The sequence below is a fragment of the Podarcis bocagei genome (assembly GCF_964188305.1).
Source record: "Podarcis bocagei genome assembly, chromosome: 2".
NCBI lineage: Eukaryota > Metazoa > Chordata > Lepidosauria > Squamata > Lacertidae > Podarcis > Podarcis bocagei.
Window position 1 is genome coordinate 61,942,057 of NC_138126.1, and position 22,955 is coordinate 61,965,011.

Sequence of the window (22,955 nt, forward strand, 5' to 3'; positions counted from 1 at the left end):
AACTAAGTTAGTTCTTGGTATGAGCTTTCGTGTGCATGCACACTTCTTCAGATACACTTCTTCACTTGGTTAGAGTTACTATCTAGAATGAACCTTACTATGCAGCACTAAAGGCTAATTCCCTGCTCCAGTTGTGTGATCTGGGCATCTTCTGTGCGTGTAAAGAATTAAGGGAGAGAGCGCGAGAGCGCTATCCCTACGTTTTCTGCTGAGAAGCCCTTACCTTGCACCCTTTCAAGACCCTTGCCCCTTTTGCATACTCCTCAATCTTCCAACTGAAAAGAATGGCTTCAGAAAGGGAGCGGCGTGCGCGTCTCTCCTTTTCATCTTCGGCTGGGGAGGGCGAGTCCTCTGGTCACTTGCCGCTGGAACGGGACTACATTTCCCAGGCTCCTCCCCGGGACTTGAGCCCAGGGGAGGGAAGGAGGGGCTGTCCTTTCCAGCCATGTCGTAGGGGCGCCCGGGAAAATGCTTCGGGCCGGCGTCGGAGCTGCTGTTCGGCTCGCGGCTCCGGGCTGGGGGTCCCCCGGAGCTGCCGCGCGCGGGAAGCGGGGCTACGCCTCCGGGCAGGTGAGCTGGGGACACCCGCCTCTCCTCCCACTCGGCTGCAGGTGTGCGCTCCGAAGCCCGGCAACAGGCGAGCCTTGCGCGGAGTTGGAAGTGGCGGAGCGCGGCTGGCTCGCTGCGGGCATCCAGGGAAGCAGCCGTGCCCTGGTGCCGGAGGGAAGGGGGCCAGGCGGGGGACTTTGGGTTGGAAGAGTTGCGCTCTGTTTTTCAAACGCTCATGACTGAAACGGGTCAACCGCACAACCTGCTTATTGTCACTGTTTTAAAGTTCGGGGGATATCTGAATTGGGTAGTCCCAGAGCATGTGCAGAGTGCATTGCTTTCGCATTAGCTCTCGCGCATCGGAGATGCCAGGACTAGTGAGGGGTCCGAGGAGGCTGCCTTCCCCAGGCAGGCTTCATTTCCAGCATCTTCCCGTTTTAGAAAGGGAGCGCTGATCTTGGCCTGGTTTTTGTGGGGAGACCGGGTGAAATCAAGGGATCTCCTTGGGGGCGGAAAAGGCTAAGGAGTCTCGACAGAGCGCTCGCCCGCCCGCGCGCCCCTCGCGTCCTTTTGGTTGAGTCGGAGGCAGGCGCAGTTCCCTGGGCATTCTAATGGCGAGGGGGCAATTTCACAGCGGATGCTTCTAAAGAAAGAGTTTATACAGTAAGATGCTATTCTCAGCATTAAGCACTTGGGCTGTAGTGGTAGTGGCTTCTCCAACAAAGTTCTTCCCTGGTGGTGACCCAAGAATTTCCTGTTATGAAGTGGGTGGATGCGGGGGGGGGGGTGAATGGAGGAAGAAACCTTCCATATGTGGGGGTTGGAGTGGAAGTTGGTAGAGTCTCCCCTACTGAACCCCTTGACCAATACCGGTGGTGAGCGAGAAACAGCAACTTTTTGCCCCATGATAGGTGCTCACCACAGCCATGGTCGAAAAACAGCAGAAGGTAAGGGGGAGGGTGTTAAATAGCAAATGTGATTCCTTTGGAGAGCATGGTGACTGTCTCCCAACTGTGCAGGCCAGAGCTTAGGCAGGTGGGAAAGTGAGACAGGAAAGGCTTTGCAGACCTGCAAGAGGGGGTTGGGTACAAAGGGCAAGCAGCTTTATTTTCCTCTTGACATTGGACTTCTGATAAGGCACTAAGCAAACAAGCACTAATCACAAAGGTCAAAGGGAGCTTAGAGACCAGAGCTACCCCTTGTTCCAACAGGAAAAGTTTGGTCCCTGGGGCTGGCTCTCAGCTAGGAGGTGATGGGTCCACTCTCCAAGACAGCTGGAGGTCAGTGTCTAGCCTCTGAGGCCACCCAGGGCTGCACACATCAGTGCTTAATTTAAGCAGAACAGGTATGAGTTGGAGAAGGTCAGGATATTCTTCCTTCTGATGTGGCCAGGGTTGGGAATGACAGCGGTGCGAGTGATAATGAGTCCTGGTTGCCCATCTCAAGACTGCTGACCTTTCGATGCTCTCAGATGGGTTGCTGGCACCTGCCAGTCAGAACATGCCTTGCCTTCCTCTGCAGGAGAGCCTAAAGCAGACGCCCCTCTATGACTTTCACCGGCACCATGGCGGGAAGATGGTGGCCTTTGCCGGCTGGAGCCTCCCAGTGCAGTATACACACAGCCACCTGGAGTCCCACCTGCACACCCGCCAGCACTGTTCTCTCTTCGATGTGTCTCATATGCTGCAGGTAATGCTGGAGGAAGCCAAAGGTCATTGAAGTTTCAGCCTTTCCGCTGTGGGGTCATCTTCAGCAGTGGGGCAGTGCTCAGTTTTGAAGTGCAGGAGCTCACCATGACAGCCCTCCTAGCCCCCCCCCATACACACCAAGAGAGTATGCAGCTAGATCCCCAATGATAGTCCACAAACGTGGGCAGCTGTGTTTGTCCCAAAGAGCATCACTACGTAGCATAAAACTCAGTTTTATAAGTATCAGCTGACAATCTGAGATTTGTGAACTGCCAAAGGGTGGTGTGGTAAGAAACATGCTGAACTTTGGCTGGGAAGACCTAGGTTCACACCTCTGATCAGCCATCAGGTTCAATGGGTGGCCTTGGACCAATCAGTGAGTTAAGCCTACTTACCAAAGGAATTATGCCCCATGCTCGATCTGTCCTTTCATAAGGCAACTCCCGTTTTAGCCATGACCAATATGTGTGGGATCACACACATGCACACAGCGCCAAACCCAGAAGTGCCCCAGAAGTGTCATAAAGATGTCACTGAAACGCCACTAAAAGGGCAGAATGGGGTGTTTGCAGGCTTTTTCAATGGGTTTCTGATTTCACACAATTTCACGGAAGCATGCAATGGCCTGGAATGCAATGCCCTGCATAAATAGGGGGTGGCCTGTAGTATGTTGGTTAGGATTATGTTTTATTTACGATACATATTTTGTGTGTTTATATCCTACTATACGTCACCTTAGGTCCCCTGGGGAGGAAGGGCAATCTAGAAATGTGTCTAATAAATGGAAAAATAATAAAGCCCAACTGTGCCGCACCAAAGCAGCAGTTCAGCTGCCTGGGAGTACCAGGCTCAGGTGTTTTGTTCAAGTGTGCTGTCCTTGGTCCTGCATAGCCCCCTGGTGATGTGAGGTTGACTCTCTCTTTTACAGACTAAAGTGTTTGGCAGAGATCGGATTAAATTCATAGAGAGCCTAGTAGTTGGGGACATAGCAGAGCTGAAGCCTAATCAGGTATGTTGGAGCCCAATGGGTTACACCCTCGGTGGGAAACCTTCGGCCCTCTGGATCTTGTTGAACTCTCATCAGCCCCAGTCAGCATAGCTGAGTCAGGGATGTGGGAGTTGTGGTCCAGTCCAGCACCACAGGATTCCCATTCATTAGGTTGCACACAAGTGTAACATAAAGGATGGCATGCTGAATTTGGATGTGGAACATCCCACTTCAAATCCATCAACTGTGTGATCTTGGACAAATCACTGTTGCTCAGTGGGCCACCTTATAGAATGGATGGGAGGGGGAAATGATGTAAAGAAGGATTGGCACTTTTCAAGCACCATTGAGCAATGACAGGACACAGATCTAAGTAAAAGTAATACTTTTACAGGACTTTTCTATAAGATCGAAGTGTTTCTTAAATGCATGTAATTCATTGAAGGCTACCCCTGCAAACTGCAATCTAGCACCAGTAAAACACTATTTCCATTTAATGGATGAGGGGGTGAAATGGAGAGAACCTTGCTTCCTGGCGATAGCTATATAACCATTAGGTCCAGTCGCGGACGATTCTGGGGTTGCAGTGCTCATCTCACTTTATTGGCCAAGGGAGCTGGCATTTGCCTGCAGACAGCTTCCGGGTCATGTGGCCAGCATGACTAAGCTGCTTCTGGCGAACCAGAGCAGCGCATGGAAATGCAGTTAGCTTCCCACTGGAGCGGTACCTATTTATCTACTTGCACTTCGTGCTTTCAAACTGCTAGGTTGGCAGGAGCAGGGACCGAGCAACGGGAGCTCACCCTGTTGTGGGGATTTGAACCACCGATCTTCTGATCGGCAAGCCCTAGGCTCTGTGGTTTAATCCACAGCGCCACCCGCGTCCCATATAACCATTGTACTTCCCTTTAAAATAGAAAAGGGAAAAAAAGAGGATGAATAGCAGGAGTCAAACACTCAGCATTCAAAACTAAATTATTAAAGGTTCACAAAATGGCAAGACATTTAAATTGTCTAGCTGCTCTTGTTTGAAAATAATAGAGGTGGTGGCTTTGTGAAAGAGAAGAGTGAAGGGATCACTGCAGAAATCACATTTTGTAGTGACGCACAATTACGTAGGCATGAGGGAGAGGATCATATAATCATTGAGTTGGAAGGGACCCCAAGAGTTATCTCATCCAACCCTCTGCAATGCAGGAATCTCAGCTAAATCATCCATGACAGGTAGCCATCCAGCCTCTGCTTAAAAACCTCCAGGGAGTCTGTTCCACTGTCTAACAGCTCTTACTGGCAGAAAGTTCTTCTTGATGTTTAGTTGCTTGTTCCTCACGAGGTCACAGACACTGGCCAATATAGGTTTGCATGTCTTAATACAACTGTATTCCACATTGCCGTCACAAAACAAGGGATGTAACATGCAGAGGGAAATCATTATTACTATTTATTATTATTACTGCATGTCTGCCAAAGCCTGGCTTCTGTTACACGGTAGCCACTCTTGGCAACCAATAACTGAACTGCGCTTTACTTTCAGGGCACTCTGTCTCTGTTCACAAATGAAAGAGGAGGCATCATGGACGACTTGATTGTGACCAGCACCTCAGATCAGCACCTCTACGTGGTCTCCAATGCAGGTTGCAGGGACAAGGATTTTGCCCTCATGAAGGTATGTGTTTCTCACCATCCAATCCTACAGGGAATTGTTCCTAGATGGGAGGCGGCAGCAGAAACACAGACGATAGTTAGGTAGTTCCAATCCTTTGGGAAACTTGATCTTTGTCCCTTGCTGCAGCTGATGCTGGACTCAGTGAGAGAGAGAATGGGATGGAAGAGAGGAAGATGCCTTCCCCCACCCCCAAGTGGGTCATGACCTTGCTGCTCTCTGTTTCTGCTTGCAGAACAAGGTGAAGGAAATGAAAGCAGCTGGCTGCGATGTGGACTTGGAAGTGTCAGACAACGCTTTGCTTGCTCTGCAAGGTAAATATTATGTACCTGTGATAACTGCCCCTACTATGGGAAGCAGCAGACAAAATATCCAGGCATTTGCCTTAAGGGAATGCACAGAACTGCTGCTTAATTGCTTGGATACAGTAGCATCTCTCAGACCAATCAATAGCCTTACTGTTGATCTTCCTGGGACAGCTAATCCCATTGTCCAAAGCAGGGGTCAGCAACCTTTTTCAGTGTGGGCCGGTCCACCGTCCCTCAGACCATGTGGTGGGCCGGAATATATTTTGAAAAAATAAAATAAAATGAACGAATTCCTGTGCCCCACAAACAACCCCAGAGATGCATTTTAAATAAAAGGACACATTCTACTCATGTAAAAACATGCTGATTTCTGGACCGTCTGCGGGCCGGATTGAGAAGGCGATTTGGCCGCATCTGGCCCCTGGGCCTTAGGTTGCCTACCCCTCATCCAAAGCCTTCCCCACTTCTACCCCACTTTTATTTTAATTTTTTGCATCTTTAGGCTCATTGGGGCATTGCAAGGCCAGCTTGTTGCTAGCTGGTGTGGTACTGACTTGCCTAAGGCCTTCGAATATGACAAACCCACTTTCCCCTGTGCTGCTCTGCACCCATAAGAGCCCAAGGGCCCTGCTACATCTGATAGTCCATCTCATCCAACACCCTGTTCTTACCAGTGGCCCAGCCCAACAGGTTAGGATGGCAATAGCCCTTTTCTTTGTCCCCAGCATCTGATACTCAGAGGGGAGAGGACTGGCCCTATCATTAGGCAGAGTGAGGCAGCTTTCCCAGCAAGCAGATCCTGTGAGGGCAAGGAGCAACAGCAAGGGGTTAAATGGCAGAGTTGTATAGGTACGCCAGGACAAGATAGAGCCCTTCTGCCATTCCATGTGGGGATGGACTCAGGGACCACCTGATTCCTTGTATCTCTGTCCAGTCCCTAAGGTCTTTAGGGAGTGGGGTGTTACCTTGTCCTTCACCTCAGGCAGCAAGATGTCTTGGGCTGGTCCTGGAAGGAGTGTGGACTGTTACATTTACCTGTTGTGGCTGTTAATGGTAGATCACTCGTCCATGAGTTTGCCCTAGCCTTTTTAGAGGCTAAGCTTGTGCCACATCATGTGGCAGTAAATTCTATCCTACTGCCGCAGTGGCAATGATGTGCCTTGACTGAGATCAGCAAGGGCAACACCCTTTATGTGTCTGAACCCACTTCATTCAGCTTGAAATGCCCAATTCCTTCCTCCATCATTTAACTGGGACTTATTGAACCTCCTGGGGGGGGGGGAGGGCAGAGCCTGGTGAACTAACACCTCTTCAAGCTCCTAGCCATTTCCCTTCTTCTTTCTACCAGGTCCTGCCATGGCCCGAGTGCTACAGGCTGGGGTGTCAGATAACCTGGCTAAGCTGCCCTTCATGACCAGTGCAGTGATGAGTGTCTTCGGAGTGCCAGGCTGCAGGGTCACCCGCTGTGGCTACACAGGCGAGGATGGCGTAGAGGTACACGGTCAGGGAATGGGACGTGGGTGGTGCTGTGGACTAAACCACTGAACCTATTGGGCTTGCCGATCAGAAGGTCAGCAGTTTGAATCCTCACGACGGGGTGAGCTCCCGTTGCTCGGTCCCAGTTCCTGCCAACCTAGCAGTTCAAAAGCACACCAGTGCAAGTAGATAAATAGGTACCGCTGCAGCAGGAAGGTAAACAGCGTTTCCGTGCGCTCTGGTTTCCGTCAGTGTCCCGTTGTGCCAGAAGCGGTTTAGTCATGCTGGCCACATGATCCAGAAAGCTGTCTGTGGACCAACACTGGCTCCCTCAGCCTGAAAGCGAGATGTATGCCACAACCCCATAGTCACCTTTGACTGGACTTAACTGTCAGGGGTCCTTTACCTTTACACGGTCAGGGCTTGGCTCAGCTAAGCAAAAAGAGGTGGGAGGAGCAGGAGCACTGATGTTGTGCACTGAGAAGCAAAAAAGCTATTTCAGGCTGGGAGGACAGCGTATTGATGAAGAAGGGGATTATTGAATCAGGTTGGCTTGGGCGAGAAGGGTGTCAGGCAAGCCTGGACATAGCCTCAGATTGAGCTAGCGTGCAGGATTGGGCCAGGTGACTTGAAGTTGGGAGTGGGGGGGGGAAGGGTGGCAAAAATCACACGGACCAAATCACTGTGCTCCTCTGTGCCCAGATCTCTGTGCCTGCAAGCCGAGCTGTGGAGCTGGCTGAGCTGCTGCTTAAGGACTCCACTGTGTGGCTGGCAGGACTCGCAGCCCGGGACAGTTTGCGCTTGGAGGCAGGTCTGTGTCTGTATGGGAACGACATTGATGAGAGCACAACCCCTGTGGAAGCCAGTCTGATATGGACCCTTGGTAGGTGCTAGCTGAAATTCTGGATTTCTCTCCCTGCCCTGCTTGCCTTCCCATTGACATTCCTGGCCAATATCAAATAGGCAAAAAGTTACCCATTCCTGCACCCCAGAGTAGACTGGGCATGGAACAAGGGTGTTTTTTTGGAATGGGAGAGAAGCTGCACTAGGCCTTCCATGGTGATGGGACACTATGTGGTGAGGGTAATTTGGACCACAGGCGGGGGAATTCTTGTTCTGTTGGCCTTAACAGGACACCTTATTTCCAATTGCTTCTCAGGGAAACGCCGCCGTGCTGCCATGGATTTCCCCGGTGCATCAATCATACTGGCCCAAATCAAAGAGAAGCCCAAAAGGAAACGTGTGGGGCTGACTTCTTCAGGGCCTCCCATCCGGCAGCACATGCCCATTCTCAGCCCAGAGGGCAAGGCCATTGGTAGGTTCTCCAAGCTTCTGAGTACTGTTTAGGAAGATGACACATCAGCCCTCTGCTACAACATGCACCCCAATAAGCATGTAATACTTGCTGTGCTTGGTCATACTGCAGGCAATGATGTTCAGTGCACAGCTTTGTTTAGAACTAGCAGCCTTGTACTCATGAATTCTTGGAAACAAAACCAGTGCAAGTTTTTAAAGGCTGCCCACCATTTCCCTTCAAAATTGTGTCCATTTATATATGAACATGGATGAAAACCTGCTCCTTGATCTCTCAAACCACCATGCCAAATTTGGGTAAGGTGTATTGAGAAGTGTCCAAAGGCGTAGGGGACAAAGCTTTCAAAATATATAGTGGATTTGCTTCTATTAACTCCCTGCAGGCTGCAGAGTAGTACATTCTAGTAAGTGAACCTCATTGAAGATTATTGCAGAATGCAGCCTTTTAGAGGTGTTCTATTGGAACTGCATACAGAAAGCAGCAACAAACCTTATGGCAGTATATGCTCTTCATAGCTTGTTTGCATTCTTCTTGTCTTTAGTGGATCATTAAAGGGCCATGCGTGTTAATTGCTCTTAGGGCCATTGGTGTGTGTAGAAAACTAGGCTCTCCACCCTACTTATAGAAATTGGGAAGAAGTTGCATTTTTGGCAGCAATTTTTATTGATCATTTAATGCAGAAATTGTATGTTTGCTTTTGATAAGTGCCCTGTCCGTTCCTTCATGCGCTAGGTGAGGTCACCAGTGGCTGCCCTTCCCCCTGCCTGCAGAAGAACATCGCCATGGGATACGTGGAGAGTGACTACAGCAAACTGAGCACAGCCCTCACTGTAGAAGTGAGGAAGAAGAGCTGCCCTTCTCTAGTGACCAAGATACCCTTTGTAGCCACCAATTACTACACAGTGAAATAGGCTGCTGCTGGCACTGGCTTTCAGTTTTGTATTCTGGCCTGCCTATAAAGGGTCCCTCAGTTCCATTAGGGCTCTGCCACAAAGGTGGTTACTGAAAGGAAAACAACCCTAAAAAGAGAGAAACTATTTCAGGGGATGTTGGGGACGTTAACAACTGAAGAGGCAGGCAACTGAGAAAGACTTGACAACATGTTCCAGTCTCATCTGCCTCTTGGCCTATTGCTGAAAGCAGAAAGATCCCAATGACTTGATCTCCAGAACTCCACCCACCCCCCTTTTGCATTTATCCCCAAATATTAAAAAGTCCTTGAATTTTCTTCTGCCCTTTTCAATCTGCTCCTTTTCTTGAAATGGTCTGATGCATGCTCAGCTAGCAGGAAGAAGACCCTTACATTGCAACAAAAGTAAAGAACAAGCTTCTTGGTTTATTCCTTCTATTTCCCATACGTAGGCTCAGCGCATTCATTTTACCAGTTTGGTAAATATTCTCCCTGTAGCGTAGGGGAAGAAAGATGTACTTGCTACTTCTCAAAAAAGAGAAATCATGCCCTGATGTGGGCTTCTTCTTCCAAATAATGTTTATACCAATTAATATGTAGCCAAAGGCCTGCTCTTCTTACTATTTTTCTGGAGGGGGCATATTTAAATAGTGTTTCAACTTGAGCAAACCCCTTTGTTTTCTTACTGCCATCTAGCCTAGAAGATTCAGAACTACATTTGAAGGAACCATTTTTTACTTTGGATGCTGAAGACACTAATATTGAGAGCTGCTATGAACTGCTCCGCATAAATAGAGATAAAATACTTTTTGTGCAGCAGCTATCTTGGGGAATTAGTATGTATTTATATGCATCTCAAGGAAATTTTCAAACAGTACAAAAAAGCCAAAAAGATCTTCAGTTGTTTATGGAAAGTACAGATAGCAGGCACCTATCATATTTGAGCAGGAATGCTGTTCAACAGAGGCAGTCACTGACAGCTTTGCTCTGAGTTACTTCAGAGCAAACTCTGATATTTTGGAACTTTAAGTAAATACAAAAAAACCCTAATCTATGTTCTGCATATGTACACAAGTACTCAACAGCTATTGCAATAAGAGTCAAGACTATATTCAATTTTTCCATCACTCTTTTATAACCCATACATTAAACCCATACATTACACACAACCGGGGAATAAGAGGGCAGTGGATGGTAAAATAGAGGGATGCTCAATATCACATCAGCAGCTCCAGCATTACATAGCTACAGAACACACACAATCACCTGACTCTTCCAGGGATTGAACACCAAGTAGTATGATTTTGGAGCAGAACTATTTTAGAACTAGTGAGCTCTAAGATAGTCATTGGCACAGACTGCAAAATCTGACCAGGGGCAAGGAACCAGCAAGGGTTTGAATCGGTCAGACTAAGCAAGTCTCTGTAGCTTTCCAACACAAGATTGGGGATACTTAGCAAAGAGCAATTTAAGCTCAGCTGGAGAAATAATTTCTTCATCAGCCCTGGCGTCTGCCTCTCTTACAAGTTGAGGCCAGTTCAAGGCAAGGGAAATCCAAGCACCACTGCAGAAAGAAACAAGTTCCAGGCCAGCAATGGGTTTGATATTTACATTGAAGAGAGGCAGGCTCAAGGTCAGTCTGCAAAATAACTTGTGGCAGAAGAAGAAGAAGAAATGCAGACAGCTTAATGAAGGGGGGAAACTGCAGCTTCCCAACCTGAGTAGAGCAATCCTGAGACTCAGTGCTTGGTTAAATGGATGGACAGTAACAGTTTTCACAGCACCAGCGTTGACCAGCAGCTCAGGCCACAGGATGAGAGAAAGGGCGACTATAGCTGCTGTCTCCTCAGCACTGAAAGAGCGAGGCCTCTGGGCGGGCAGGCAGGCAGGCGGGCGTCAGCGTCCTCTATGCTCCTAGAGCAGCAGGAGCTTGGCTTAGTAACCTCTGCCATCACTCCCGATGCGTTTTCATACTCTCATTACTTGAACTCTCCCTAAATGAAAACAAAACAGACCGAAACTTTAAATCACGAGTTAACAGGGATTACACATCCTGTATTCCTCCAGCATCAGATCCCCATGAGCACCGATTCCATCATCTGGAGGGGCTGGAAGGCAATGGATAAATCAACTCACCACATTGAGAAGTGTGAGGATCCATCTGGTGTCCCTCCATTCTGCCCTCCCGGACCTGGGAAGGAGAAGAGAATATTGTTAGTCAGGAAGACTTCTCAACTGGCAGTCCTTTGACTCCAAATAGATCAGCTGGTAATCAGTGGTGGCTGCAAATCCAGCTTCCTTTGCGAACACAATTCAAAATCAAAGGAAATGCTGCTGATGTAAACAATACTGAGTCAGGTGAAGCAATGGGGTGGCCTGCTATAAGACCCCTTCCTATATTCCTAGACACATGAGAGGATATATAGTTTAATCCTGACAATTAACTGATCGTTAGTTTGAAAAGGTTTGACCAAAAAGATTACCAAGAAAAGTATGTAACGGATGAAAATAAAAATTAATGCCAGTCAGTTATTCCAAAACTCTCCCCAAATTAACATGATCTCAGTTTTTGATAAGAGAAAGGTTGGATAGTAAAGGTCATTTTTAATATGATTTTTTTTTAGTTCAGTTCACACAAACCCTATTAAATTAAAGCAAATAGATTTAAGGTGAATGTCCCATTGAAGGCAGTAGAACTAAATTGGCTTAAATCCAGGCACTGGTTAAACCAGTTAGTGGATTGCAGTCATAAGCTTCTGTGACATTTGTCTTCGACACATGACTCTTAACTTGGGTGCGAGGAGCAAAACAGATGTTGAAAGAGGTGGAAAACATACTACACAATATTTGCAACATATTGCAAATATTGCAAACATATGTTGCAAATACGGTGCAGTAAGTTTTCTACCTCTTGCTCAAGACATATGCCTAAAAATTAGGGTGCAATATAGCTACTGTTACTTGTTTGGGAGCCATTTTATACTGCAGGTTCCAAAGACAAATCACAGAATACAAATCACACACCATTATTTCACGCAAGAAAAATTGTTAAACAGCTCTTTGTGTCATGATTATGCATCCCACAGCAGTTGAGGAGAAGGACAGAAGAAATACTCTTATTCAAGCACCCAGCAGTCTCAGTCATGTATTACAAAAGGAAGGAGAATCTTTCTGGAGGGGTATTTAGGGGATCTGCTTGTTGGGCTTTTTATGGGGCAGGCTCCTTCTTTTGTGCATGGAGGGGGGAGCTCCCCCCCGGCTATGCCCATGGGGTCCCTGATGTCAGCAGAGAGAAACCCAGGTAAACAATTGCATCTGGGTGCCAGGCACATAGCAAAGTACCTTTCAAAACTTGCCCCCTATCTACTATCTCACCAGGGTCAGTTTAGGACCTGGATGGTATCCAATTACTGTACAATTCTGGAGTCAGTCAGCAGCAGGATATGTAGAATTGGTATTCAATGTGGAACTAGGAACAGTGCCCAGCTGCTGTTGTGGCCCAACATGACAGGACAAAAAGGGCCATCTAACAGACTTGGACGGTAACAGAATTGGCCAGCAACTTGTTTTAGAAAGGACCACTTCGAAGAGAGGATGGGCCCTTAAACCAGATGGGGCCTCCACTGTGTAGAATAGTTGGCTGTTGCAACAGAGCTTGGCAGCCATCTCCAAAGCCCATCCTTTCTTTCTTTTCCTTTTTTTAGTCTTAAAAGTGGTCTGCCTCCAAGTCCAGTTGCCACGGCTCAGCAAATATGCGCCTGCATCACAACCGGGGCAGCCACTGTTCATCCATAAGGGTTGCATTTGGTTTGGGGACTCGGGCACTGACCCTTAGCAACCTGCAAGGTCGAGGCTTCGAGGGACCCAAGAGAGCCAGGAGAAGAAGCGCGAGGCGTAGCCACGGGGTAGGAAGCGAAAGCGGAGCAGCAAAACAGAGGCAGCTACCCCGGGGCGGGGATTACGCCGAAGCGAGAGGAAGCGCTGGGTGGGTCACGCGAGGTAAACAAAGAAGGCGGCGGCGGCTGCTGCAGCGCCCGCCTCGGAAGGGAGCCCTACCTTGCCGGTAGTAGAGGCCCGTGACGGTGTTGCCGTAGACCCGCCAGGCCACCTGGATGCCGAGCAAGCTCACCAGCAGCCAGAGCAGGAGCAGCTGGAAGAGGGCGGCGCGCAAGTCCTGGGCCTCCCAGTCCGACATGAACTCCTGCCAGAGCCAAGTGAAAGCCCGCAGCGCCTTCGTCGGCACCTCCCACTCCGCCGGCCCAGAAGCAGCAGCAGCCGCCGCCGCAGCAGCCACCGCCTCCTCCGCCGTGGCCGCCGCCATCCCACTCGCAAAGGCGGCGGGAGAGGGAGAAGCGCTGCGCCACAAGCCCCGGGGAAACTGTCAGCGGCGCCGCGCGTGCGCCCCAGGGAAAGATCCAGGCCCCGCCCCGCGCGGCTCTCTTCCCGCCTCCAGTTCTCTCCCCCTCCCACCTCGAGTGTACCGCTTTTTTCACTGGGCGCGTTTACTCGGGTGCAAGCCCCCGTTATGCTCAATGGGACTTTCTTCCTGGTGCGGATCTGGTTAGGATCTCACCCTTATAACCCGATCCTGTCCTATTTTGCCCGCGAGTAGTTCCACCCCCCCCCCCACTTTCAAAGAGGTTCAGGTGAAACGGGCGCAGGGCTGAGTTGCACAACTTTCCCGATATATTGTTATTGACTTTTGCTTGCTTGCTTGCGGCATTTGCAAGGCATCACCTTCCAGGCCCGGCGTGAGCTAGCTAGCTGGCGCGACGAGGGAAGGCAGGTGCTGTATAATCTTAGGAAACACTGCTCGAAAGAAAGCACCACACTACCGTGAAGCAACGCCCCCGCCCTTCTGTGAGAACCTTTTGAAACTTTCCCTGAAATGGCTTCGCTGTTTTTCGTAGCCAGGGGTGACAACTTGAACAAAATATTGTGGGGGCCCAAGATAAACCCCACCCCGCCCCTCATAATGGATCACATGACGCAGCACGCACACATCAATTTTGGTGGGGCGCGGCCCCCTCAAATATTTTATTGTAGGGGCCGAAGCCCCCGCGGCCCCCAGAAGTTGGCTCCTATGTTCGTCGCTGTTTTTGGAGGTCTGCTGCCAGTTAGTGTAGAGAGCAGCACTGAACTATGTCGACCTACATATGGTGGGAGCGCGCCCGGTTCATGAACCAGGAGGTCAGCCTCCCGTTGCCCCAATGACTGGAAATCAAGCAGATCGGGACAACCAGTTTCATAAAACTTTACAAAGTACGTACAAAGCCGCTACCGGGAGACCCTCCCACAGCCAGACTTCGGCTGCGTCTAGTTTTGACTCTCTCTTCTCCTCGCCCGCCCCTTGATTCAAGGGCTACTCATACTGCTTTGGTTTCAGAGTAGGACTAGGAAGGAAATAAAACAATAATGAACGTGGGCTAATGACCATTCTAAATACAGTACTGCCTTCAATTCCTGCTCAAAGTCGCTGCAAAGAAACTGAGCCACCGCTGCGCCATCCCCTGGCTGCCGGGAAAAGACCTCACTTTCACTTTCGTTTGTCTCCGTTAGGGAGGGAGAAGCCAGACTTTGATGGGTTGGAGAGGATCCTCAGTAGCGTTGCCGTCACCCTTGAGGCGCTTGTGTCTTTGCGTTAGAGCCCCAAGTTCAGGTGAGGCTTTAATTTCCCCTTGGAAACGAACATTAATTTTCTTTCGGGGTGGTGCTGCAAATGAACAATATCGCATTTTATCCTTACAAGCAAGAACACAACGTGGAATAAAAGGTAAGCTGTTGAATTTCCTGCATCGCAGGGGGTTGGACTAGATGACCCTTGGGACCCCTTCCAACTCTACAGTTCTGTGATTCAATGAAAAGAAAACAATGACACATGTCAATGTGGAAAGCCAGTACTGAGATGTCTATGTTATGCAGGTAAGTATAATTGCATTTCTGTATTTAACCAGGAAGACCATATTTCTCTCCATGGTATGGGAAAGGAGTAGGTTGTTATCTGAAACACAAGAAATGATGATCCACCAGGTAGCATAGAAATGTTCCACAGGTTCTTCATCTTTCATAAGGCAAAGTTTATGAGTTATCTTCTTGGTGATTACAGTATTCCATATGTTTTCATACCATGGTTGAAGGGATAAGCCATGAATATTCTCCCACTTTTGAGCTATAGACAATCTAGTGGCTACCATGGGCGTAGCCAGGATTTTGGCTATGCCCACGGCTGCTGCTAAGAATCAAGTTAATGAGCATTTATTTTAAGGTGAAAAAGAAATATGAATTCTGTGGTGTTCTGCTGCAGTGCCTCTTGTGGACACTGGGGGATTGCAGATCTGGAAGAACCCAGAAAAAGCATCTTTTCTCATGCTTTGCATTGCTTGGTGCTGCACTTACACACTAGGATGCCTCCCTTCTCTGTTTGGTTTCTTGGGGCCAACTTTGTGTTACCTGGTCAGGTTTGGGCTAAGCTAAGATGTGGCAGCGGCAGACAGAAAGGTGGATTTCACACATCAATTTTACGGCTATGTTCAGGCTGCTGTGGTTATTTATTTATTTATTTATTTATTTTATTTATTTATTAAATTTGTATACCTCCCTTCATCCGAAGATGTCAAGGCAGTTCACAGCATAAAAGATCAGTCCCATTTACCTTGATATTATTCCTTTTGAGTAGACATGCATAACATTGCACTGTCCATTGCACACACATACTGTACACCCACTCACACACATGAGGGCAACGTTTTAGTTCCACTGTATGCCTCTGAGTGCCATTGGTTGGGAATTGCAGGTGGGAGAGTATTGTTGTGTTTGGGTCCTGCTTGCAGGCTACCCACGAAAATCTGTTTGGCTAGTTTGAGAACAGGATGCTGGAATAGATGGGCCAATGGCTTGTCTTGCAATTCCCAACAACTGGTATTCAGAGGCACGATGCTTCTGGCTGTGGAAGCAGAAAGGAATTTACTCATCTTTTTCTTTCTGATGGGCAGAAGCAGAATGAGTGCCTCAAAGAGCCTTCCTGAGATCGACGAGGACCTGTACTCTCGCCAATTGTAAGTCTTGCGACACATTACATAAAAGCATTCTAGCAGAGCTGAAAAGGGATATCGACCAGGATCACCTCCACACCTCTACTGGTTTTTTGAGAAGGGATTCCACAGCATACTGGGAACTTAGGTTTGTCCAATTAAAGTGGATTAAAACACCCAGGCCCAAGAAATCCACTGTAACAACAATCAGACTTTTTGCAGTTAGGAACGTGATGGGGAAATACACTAAAAAGTGTGGAATAATGATTGACTGATGGGAGGGAGCAAAATACACCACAGTCACTACCACAACCAAATCAAGATGAATGCTCATTCACATATAACGTCCCCAGAAAAAATCAGAACTAATTATAAGCAAAGAGCAGACATTGTATAACCTGCAGGCCATCCTTGTGCATGGAGATTGGGATGCATGCTCAATAAACAGATTGTCGGGAGGAGGCCTGGGTGGCTGAAAATGATCACAGTGCTATGACTGGGGCAAGATGTTACAGAGTGAGCAGTGATATGAATGTATTTTGTTGGGGAAATATGGCAGACTAAGCTGAACTAAGGTATGTGTGATGGGGGCCACATATCCTACTTGGCAGAGAACAGTCCTCTAGTTGATTGTGTTGCTGTTTGAAGAGCCGTCCAGGCTAATAGTAAAGACCTGAAGTTGCCTATCTTCAGTTAGTACCTGGCTAGCAGACCAAGCAAGCACGCAAGTCACCTTGGTCTAGTTAAATTCTGAGGGAGGATAGCTTTGTTTCAAACTGTGAAAGGATTCAATCAAGCAGTGTCAAATGAAAAAATAATAATAAAAAATGTATGCTTCCTTACTTCTTAATACCCACTGGTGGTGATATGTTAGTCATTCAGCCACTGCTGTATTCCATACATTCCAATACCATAAGTCCAGGTCCAAACCCTCCACTGTCTTCCAGCTTTGTACAATGGCTAACTGCACTGCAATACCCGGGAACGGTAACAAATCTTTGGATGCATGTGTAAATTGTAATTTTCAAACATGTTCAAAAGGAACAATGAGAAATCCACCAGCTCATTCAAAATGATTGACATTTCTTGCATTGCTGCAGACCAAAAATGTACCACTGTTGGACATTGCCACCACATATGCATGTATGTGCCCTTACTCCTGTAATGCCTCCAGCAGTTCTTGGATGTTCCCACAATCATATGGGAAGGCTGTACTGGGGCTCTGAACCATAGGTGTGTTTATGGTTTTAAGAGTGTTTTCCAGAACATGCCCCCTTCTAGTATTCCACTGTTTATTGGTGATCAGGGCAGCTGGAAGATGCCTTTTAAAGACTCTGGGGCTGGAGCAGCAAGATTCTGCTTCTACTCCCATCGTACACCCCCCCAATTATTTCTAAAATTGAATCTGCACATATAAATCAGCATGTGTACATTTCATGCAAATCTGTGTCCTCTTGTTTGTGACCCATTTCCTCTTTGGGGGTAATATGTTAGTGACTACCATAGCTGAGGTGGGGGCAGGTACAAGTGGCTGGCAAGGGGAAAGTAGAGGTGGAGTTTAAGGGAAGCTGGTGAGGGAATTCTACTGTCCAGGACTTCATAACTCACCATATTTCAAACACAGAGCTGTGCTTTCCCTCCTAGCTATGTTCTGGGCTATGAGGCCATGCAGAAGATAGTGGGAGCAGCTGTGCTGGTCTCTGGAATGAAGGGCCTGGGGGTGGAGATTGCCAAGAACGTCATCCTTGCAGGAGTGAAATCTGTCACTGTCCATGACCAGAGTGAGACTCAGTGGAGTGACCTTTCTTCACAGGTATGCAGCCCAGGGTGAAATCCTATATCTGCTCAATGGTGTTCTGAGTTTACATGTGTAGGATTGAACATGTGAGAGGCTTTGCCTAGCAAACAAGGAAATGTGGCACAAAGTCCTCTTCCCTTGCTGGCACTGTTAACATACCCTATGGCTTTTTTTCTATCATTTTTTCTATCATTGTTGCATTCCTCTGGGCCATCCCCCCCACTTCCTTAATATATATTTGCAGCAGTGCCTCTCTGAGGCAACATCCTATACATGCCAAGTCAGAAGCAAGCTCCCCATCTTCCTACGTAAGTGTATAGGATTGCAACCGTAATTTCCAAATTAGGACCTAGTAAAAGGAGCCCAGGATTCTATACCAAGGTTATATCTATCTATCTATCTATCTATCTATCTATCTATCTATCTATCTATCTATCTATGTAGAGAGAGAGTGTGTGTAATAGTCAAGGTATGAAAATATAGACTGCATACATTTTCCATTATTTGATAAGTTCTTGTGTATGACATGTTTGCTAACAAGTCCTTCCAGAGCTCACACTGGGTATCTGTGGTGACCTTGTTGTTGACTCTAGTGATTTTGTGCCAAGCTATTCACATGTATTCTTCAATCCTATATTGTTTTCATATAATTTTATTCTGAAACCCAGAACTCTGTGAGAACTCTAGGCAGAGCATACTATTAGTCCAAATAAATTAATCAATATGCTGTCATGACAAAGGCTAGAATCTGTCACTTATACAGCAAATTTTGCTTCATTTGCCCTTTATGTCCCAACATTCTATATTAAATCATAAGTCACCTGAACTCTTGACTGATCCCAGTCTATAGCCCACTGTAATAATAACTACAATTAGATGCCCCCCACAAAAAACCAATTATTGGTAGTTTCATGGCTTCCAGCATAATCTAGTCATGAGATTCAAACAAGGTTGCATAATTTGGGAAGTCTGGTGAGTCAGTTGCTGCTATTATTAAAAGTAGTCAGAACTGGAAATGCTGCTACATTAGGCTATGAATTTCACAACAGCTTGTTTTGAAATTAATTTTAAAACTCCACCTTCTGGTACCCTGGTTCTCACAAGAAACACAGCAAGCTGCCTTATACTGACTCAGACCATTGGCCCATCTAGTTTATTATTGGCCGCACTGACTGGCAGCTGCTCTTCAGGGTTTCTGTACTGAAGTCTTTCCCAGTACTACCTGGAGACTCCGGGGTTTGAACCTGGGACCTTCTGCATGCAAGGCAGATGCCCTACCAATGAGCTACAGCCCTTCCCCAATGTTCTCAACGTCTCCTTCAGTATATTTGGTTTCAAAGACTGGAGTAGTATGTTTGCAATGTTGGTTTAACAACATACCTATCCTAACCTAGAAGTATTGAAATATTGAGCCCGGACATACTGGAATTAATAATCTGAATAAATAGGCACATTTTTGCATAATTTATTGAAGATATGGGGAAAGCTAGCGGCAATTCAAGGTGCTGAAGTCCTGCCCCTTGGCCACTGGAATCCCTGACAAGTTTCTTTTTTTTTTTTTTATAAGATTTTTATTGGGTTTTCCGCTTTTATAACGACAATACAGACACAAAAATAACACAAGACACAAACATGTATAAATTCAGCAGATCCTCTTCTCATAACCTTGTTCCCTGACTTCCCCCCACCCACCCCTCGTGCATCCCAATTCCCAGGATTATATCAGCAAGTTGGTATTTCTCCTCTTAACCATCTTATTCATTTTGTTACCTCTTTTCTAATAAAAAAATTGATTTTCCTAAGTTGGACTTAAGTTCTCTTCCATCGATTTTTCATTTTGTCTTGATTAAAAGTCATATTAACCAAACCTGAAAGTCTTAAGAGTTTTTAAGAATCTCCTCTTCCCTCCCTCCCATCCCCGGTTTTTGTCCCTTCCCAATAAAAATCCAAAGTCAAGATTCTCAGCCTGGGTTCCTCACGTCCAAGGCTTTCAAGTCCCTTTCAGTCCCTCTCCGCCGGTCTTGTTGGTAGTCCTTTATGTCAGTCGTCGAGTCTGGAAAAAGATCTTTCACCATCAAAACATATTCTCTTTCCACAAGGAGATTTGAAAGCAACTGCTGGAGTATTTCCACAAAGCCTGTATCCTCAAAGTCATAGTCCAAACGGAGGCCCCAATCATACTTCTTTATTTTAAGTTCCTGTATTCCATATTGTCCCAGAACCTCCTCCTTCTTCTTCTGCATCTTTCGCAGACTTGTGGTAGATGTGTTCCCAGAGTCTCCTTGCTTGTGTTCCACAGATGTCAGTTTTTGGTTGTTGTTTCCCAAGGTTACTTTCTCTTTTTCTTGTTTAGTCTCTTCCACCTCTGTAGACATTGTTTCCCATTCAGCTGTGGATTCTTTCTCATTCAGGTCCTCAATACAAACAGCAGAGTTGCCTGTTCCCAAGGTCATAATGTTAAGTTGTTTATTCATGGCTAAGCTCTGCTCTTGTAAGATTCCCACCAATTGAAACATCCTTTCGATTTCCACTAGTAACTTTCCATCCACAGCCATTGTATCCATTGTAGTTTCACAGAATTCCCCCTAGGGGGAATCTGGTTACTTATTAGTCTTTTCTCCAACAGTCCTTTAGCTTGTTATTGTTACTTTGTTTCCAACAATTTTAGCTCAATTATAACTCGTCTTAATCCAGGGGGATCTTAAATAGTGATTTTTCCGCTTTAAACTGCCCGTTTGACAGCTTTGACAGCTGTCAAAACTCCGCAGCTCTTACACAGGCACAAAGGCAGGACGTTCCCGAGCCCGGGAGGGGGGGTTGTTCAAAACATAAAAAGGGTCTCCAAAACTCCACTCTCCAGCACAAAATTTCCTTTAACTAAATCTTGAAAGTTAGTGTCCTTTTTAACTCACCCCACCAAGGGTAGGCTCTCCAGCTTAGCTCTTATGTCGTTGCTTAGATCGTCTGCAGGGGGGGGTGCGGACTTCCTTTTAGCACACCCCCCGGTCGTCTCCAATTCAGGGTAAAATTTTTTAAGTCCCAATCTGTCTTACTCACGGGTAATTCTTTCAGTCCAAATTTTCAAGGAAGAAAGTCAGCGCTCTCTGGTCATGGCTCGCGGCTTCGCTCCACCGAGGTAGCGGTCGACTCTCAGTGCCACGCCACCCCCGTATCCTCTCCGCAGCCTTTAAAAAGGCTCTTCGTGGATCAGGGGGGGCGCTTAAGGCACCCGCCGAGTCTTCAGTCCGCAGGCTTCCGCGCCTGCGGTTTTTAAGGGTCCCCGCGTCGCCGGCGCGGCAAAGACCCGTCCTCAGTAGAGCCGATTCCCTCCGCAGCTCGGAGGGAATCCGCCATTTCCAGATCGCGTCAACCCGGAAGTTCCTGAATCCCTGACAAGTTTCTCTCGGGACTCCTGAGATTTCACTAAGCATTGCTCTCACAGTTTTAAGCCTATGCTTGCAACAATTAGGACAAGAAGCTTGGTTTTTTTAAATAACAAAATCGTCGATAAAAGCTGATATTCTCACAATGCTCTTTTCTGCACCCTGTTTTCTGGTGCAATCACATAATGAATTGCAACCCGCCCTATGCTGATGAAGAAATAGGCACACTCCCTTTTTAAAGCATATATCTGATGATGGATGGAGTCTGTGAATGGAGCTGGAAGCCAAATTCTGAGTCTGCTCTAAGCCAGCGTAGTACTGAGGGCCTAACTGCGTGTGACATTGATAATGCGATTTGTGGTGGCGTTTTTTTAAAACAACAACAACACACAATGTGTGGGGAGGGGCATTTTTTTTTCATAGATCACAGAATATGGAGATGGGAGGTTTAAGCCTTCTCTCCAGCCATAATCTCTCTGAAACCCCCCTCCCTGCTTGTGTTAATTACCATTAGGGGGGAAAGCTCCCATTGATACTAAAGAGTGACTCCCCCCCCCCCAAGTGTGCTTAAACCTGCCTTCCTTGCATGCTGCCATTTTTGAAACAATCTCCCACCTGTGCTCAGGATTGAATATTTTTAAAATATTTTTTAAAAAAATTTAAATAACATGAATAAATATTCATGTTAAATAAACATGATTGTTAATGGCATTGCTAATATCCTATGTAGCTGGGTCCTGAATTTGGTGGTAGAGCAGTGGGTAAAAGAGTAAAATCCAGTGCTTTTTTTCCTTAAAAAATATATTTAGGGGTACTCTCATTTTGACTCAAGAAAATAACCGTTTTATTGTTCAAATCGGGGAAAATAAATACAGTAAGTGGACAAAAGTCCAAAGATTCACAAAATGTTTAGGGGTATGCGTACCCCTGCGTCCCTCCAGAAAAAAAGCACTGGTGAAATCCACTCAGCTCCACAATGCGATCCTCCCCCACCATCCTCACTCTTAGCATTGCTGTTTCTCTGCAGTTCTATCTGTCGGAGAATGATGTGGGGCAAAACCGAGCTCTGGTCTCCCAGTGCCGCCTTGCAGAATTGAACGCATATGTCCCTGTGCATGCCTATACCAATGAGCTGTCTGAGAGCTTCTTGTCTACTTTCCAGGTAAGGACAGAGCTGTGTGTCTCATGTCATGGGAGTGACTCTAGCGATGATAAAAAAATCAAACTCACATCCACACTATCCATTTCAAGTGCATTTTCCCCACCTCTAAAGCACATGACTTCCCCCAAAGACTCCTGGGAACTGTAGTTGGTGAAGGGTGCCTGAGGGGAAGCCACAGTTCCCAGGATTCTTTGGGGGGGGAGCCATGGGGTGCTGTGAATGTGACCACTGTTTCCAGTGCTTCAGCAGGCTCTGACCTACATCAGCGGGAGAGCTTTTGCTCTTTACCCAATGAAAGCAACAGGCCTGTTGCCCATGCCCAGCTGTTTCTCATAGTGATGATTTATGGCCTAGTGATCTTCAAGTGCCACTGTTTTGTTCTGAGGCTGCACCTGAAGCTCAAACTGGGGATCAGCTCTCATGTCTGTGGTTGGTTGGGATAGCTGCAGTGTGTTGGGTGGTGTACCACAAGCAGGGACAGAAGCACCACTGCTTGTTTCACAGCAGGGTTATCTCATGGGGCCAATTATCTACATAAGCTGTGCTCAGAAATAACCAACCAAAATGTCATAAACTGAGCAAGCTTTCGAGACCACCAGAGATCTTCATCAGATTGGTTGTTGAAGCAAAACAGATGGGGTGAGGGGGAAACTGGCTCAGTATTGATGTTGAGAAATTCTGCCT

At 47.1% G+C, this 22,955-nt stretch overlaps 3 protein-coding genes across 8 annotated transcripts in view; 2 read left to right on the forward strand and 1 right to left on the reverse strand.

The window, feature by feature from the left end:
• Positions 1-414: 414 nt before the first annotated feature.
• On the forward strand, positions 415-9,215 carry AMT (aminomethyltransferase). The gene is made up of 9 exons (XM_081184804.1): positions 415-570; positions 2,071-2,238; positions 3,166-3,246; positions 4,760-4,891; positions 5,124-5,202; positions 6,545-6,690; positions 7,375-7,555; positions 7,832-7,987; positions 8,720-9,215. The coding sequence occupies exons 1-9, from the start codon at positions 469-471 to the stop codon at positions 8,896-8,898; spliced, it is 1,224 nt and encodes a 407-aa protein (XP_081040930.1). The 5' UTR covers positions 415-468; the 3' UTR covers positions 8,899-9,215.
• A 793-nt stretch (positions 9,216-10,008) lies between these two features.
• On the reverse strand, positions 10,009-13,287 carry TCTA (T cell leukemia translocation altered). Its single transcript, XM_081184805.1, has 3 exons — positions 12,954-13,287; positions 11,034-11,088; positions 10,009-10,891 (listed from the first exon to the last, which is right to left on the reverse strand). Exons 1-3 carry the CDS (start codon positions 13,216-13,218, stop codon positions 10,849-10,851), a joined length of 363 nt encoding a protein of 120 aa, XP_081040931.1. The 5' UTR covers positions 13,219-13,287; the 3' UTR covers positions 10,009-10,848.
• An 82-nt stretch (positions 13,288-13,369) lies between these two features.
• Positions 13,370-22,955, forward strand: part of UBA7 (ubiquitin like modifier activating enzyme 7) — a 48,609-nt gene continuing 39,023 nt past the window's right edge. For 3 of the 6 annotated variants that reach the window (XM_081184798.1, XM_081184801.1, XM_081184802.1), the window contains exons 1-4: positions 13,905-14,670; positions 15,890-15,952; positions 17,573-17,741; positions 22,137-22,271. In XM_081184798.1, coding sequence (XP_081040924.1) covers positions 15,897-15,952; positions 17,573-17,741; positions 22,137-22,271 — 360 coding nt within the window. In that variant the 5' untranslated portion in view covers positions 13,905-14,670; positions 15,890-15,896. Of the gene's footprint in view, positions 13,447-13,904; positions 14,671-15,889; positions 15,953-17,572; positions 17,742-22,136; positions 22,272-22,955 lie in introns of those variants that run through there. The other 3 variants (XM_081184799.1, XM_081184800.1, XM_081184803.1) reach the window with 3 other exon arrangements.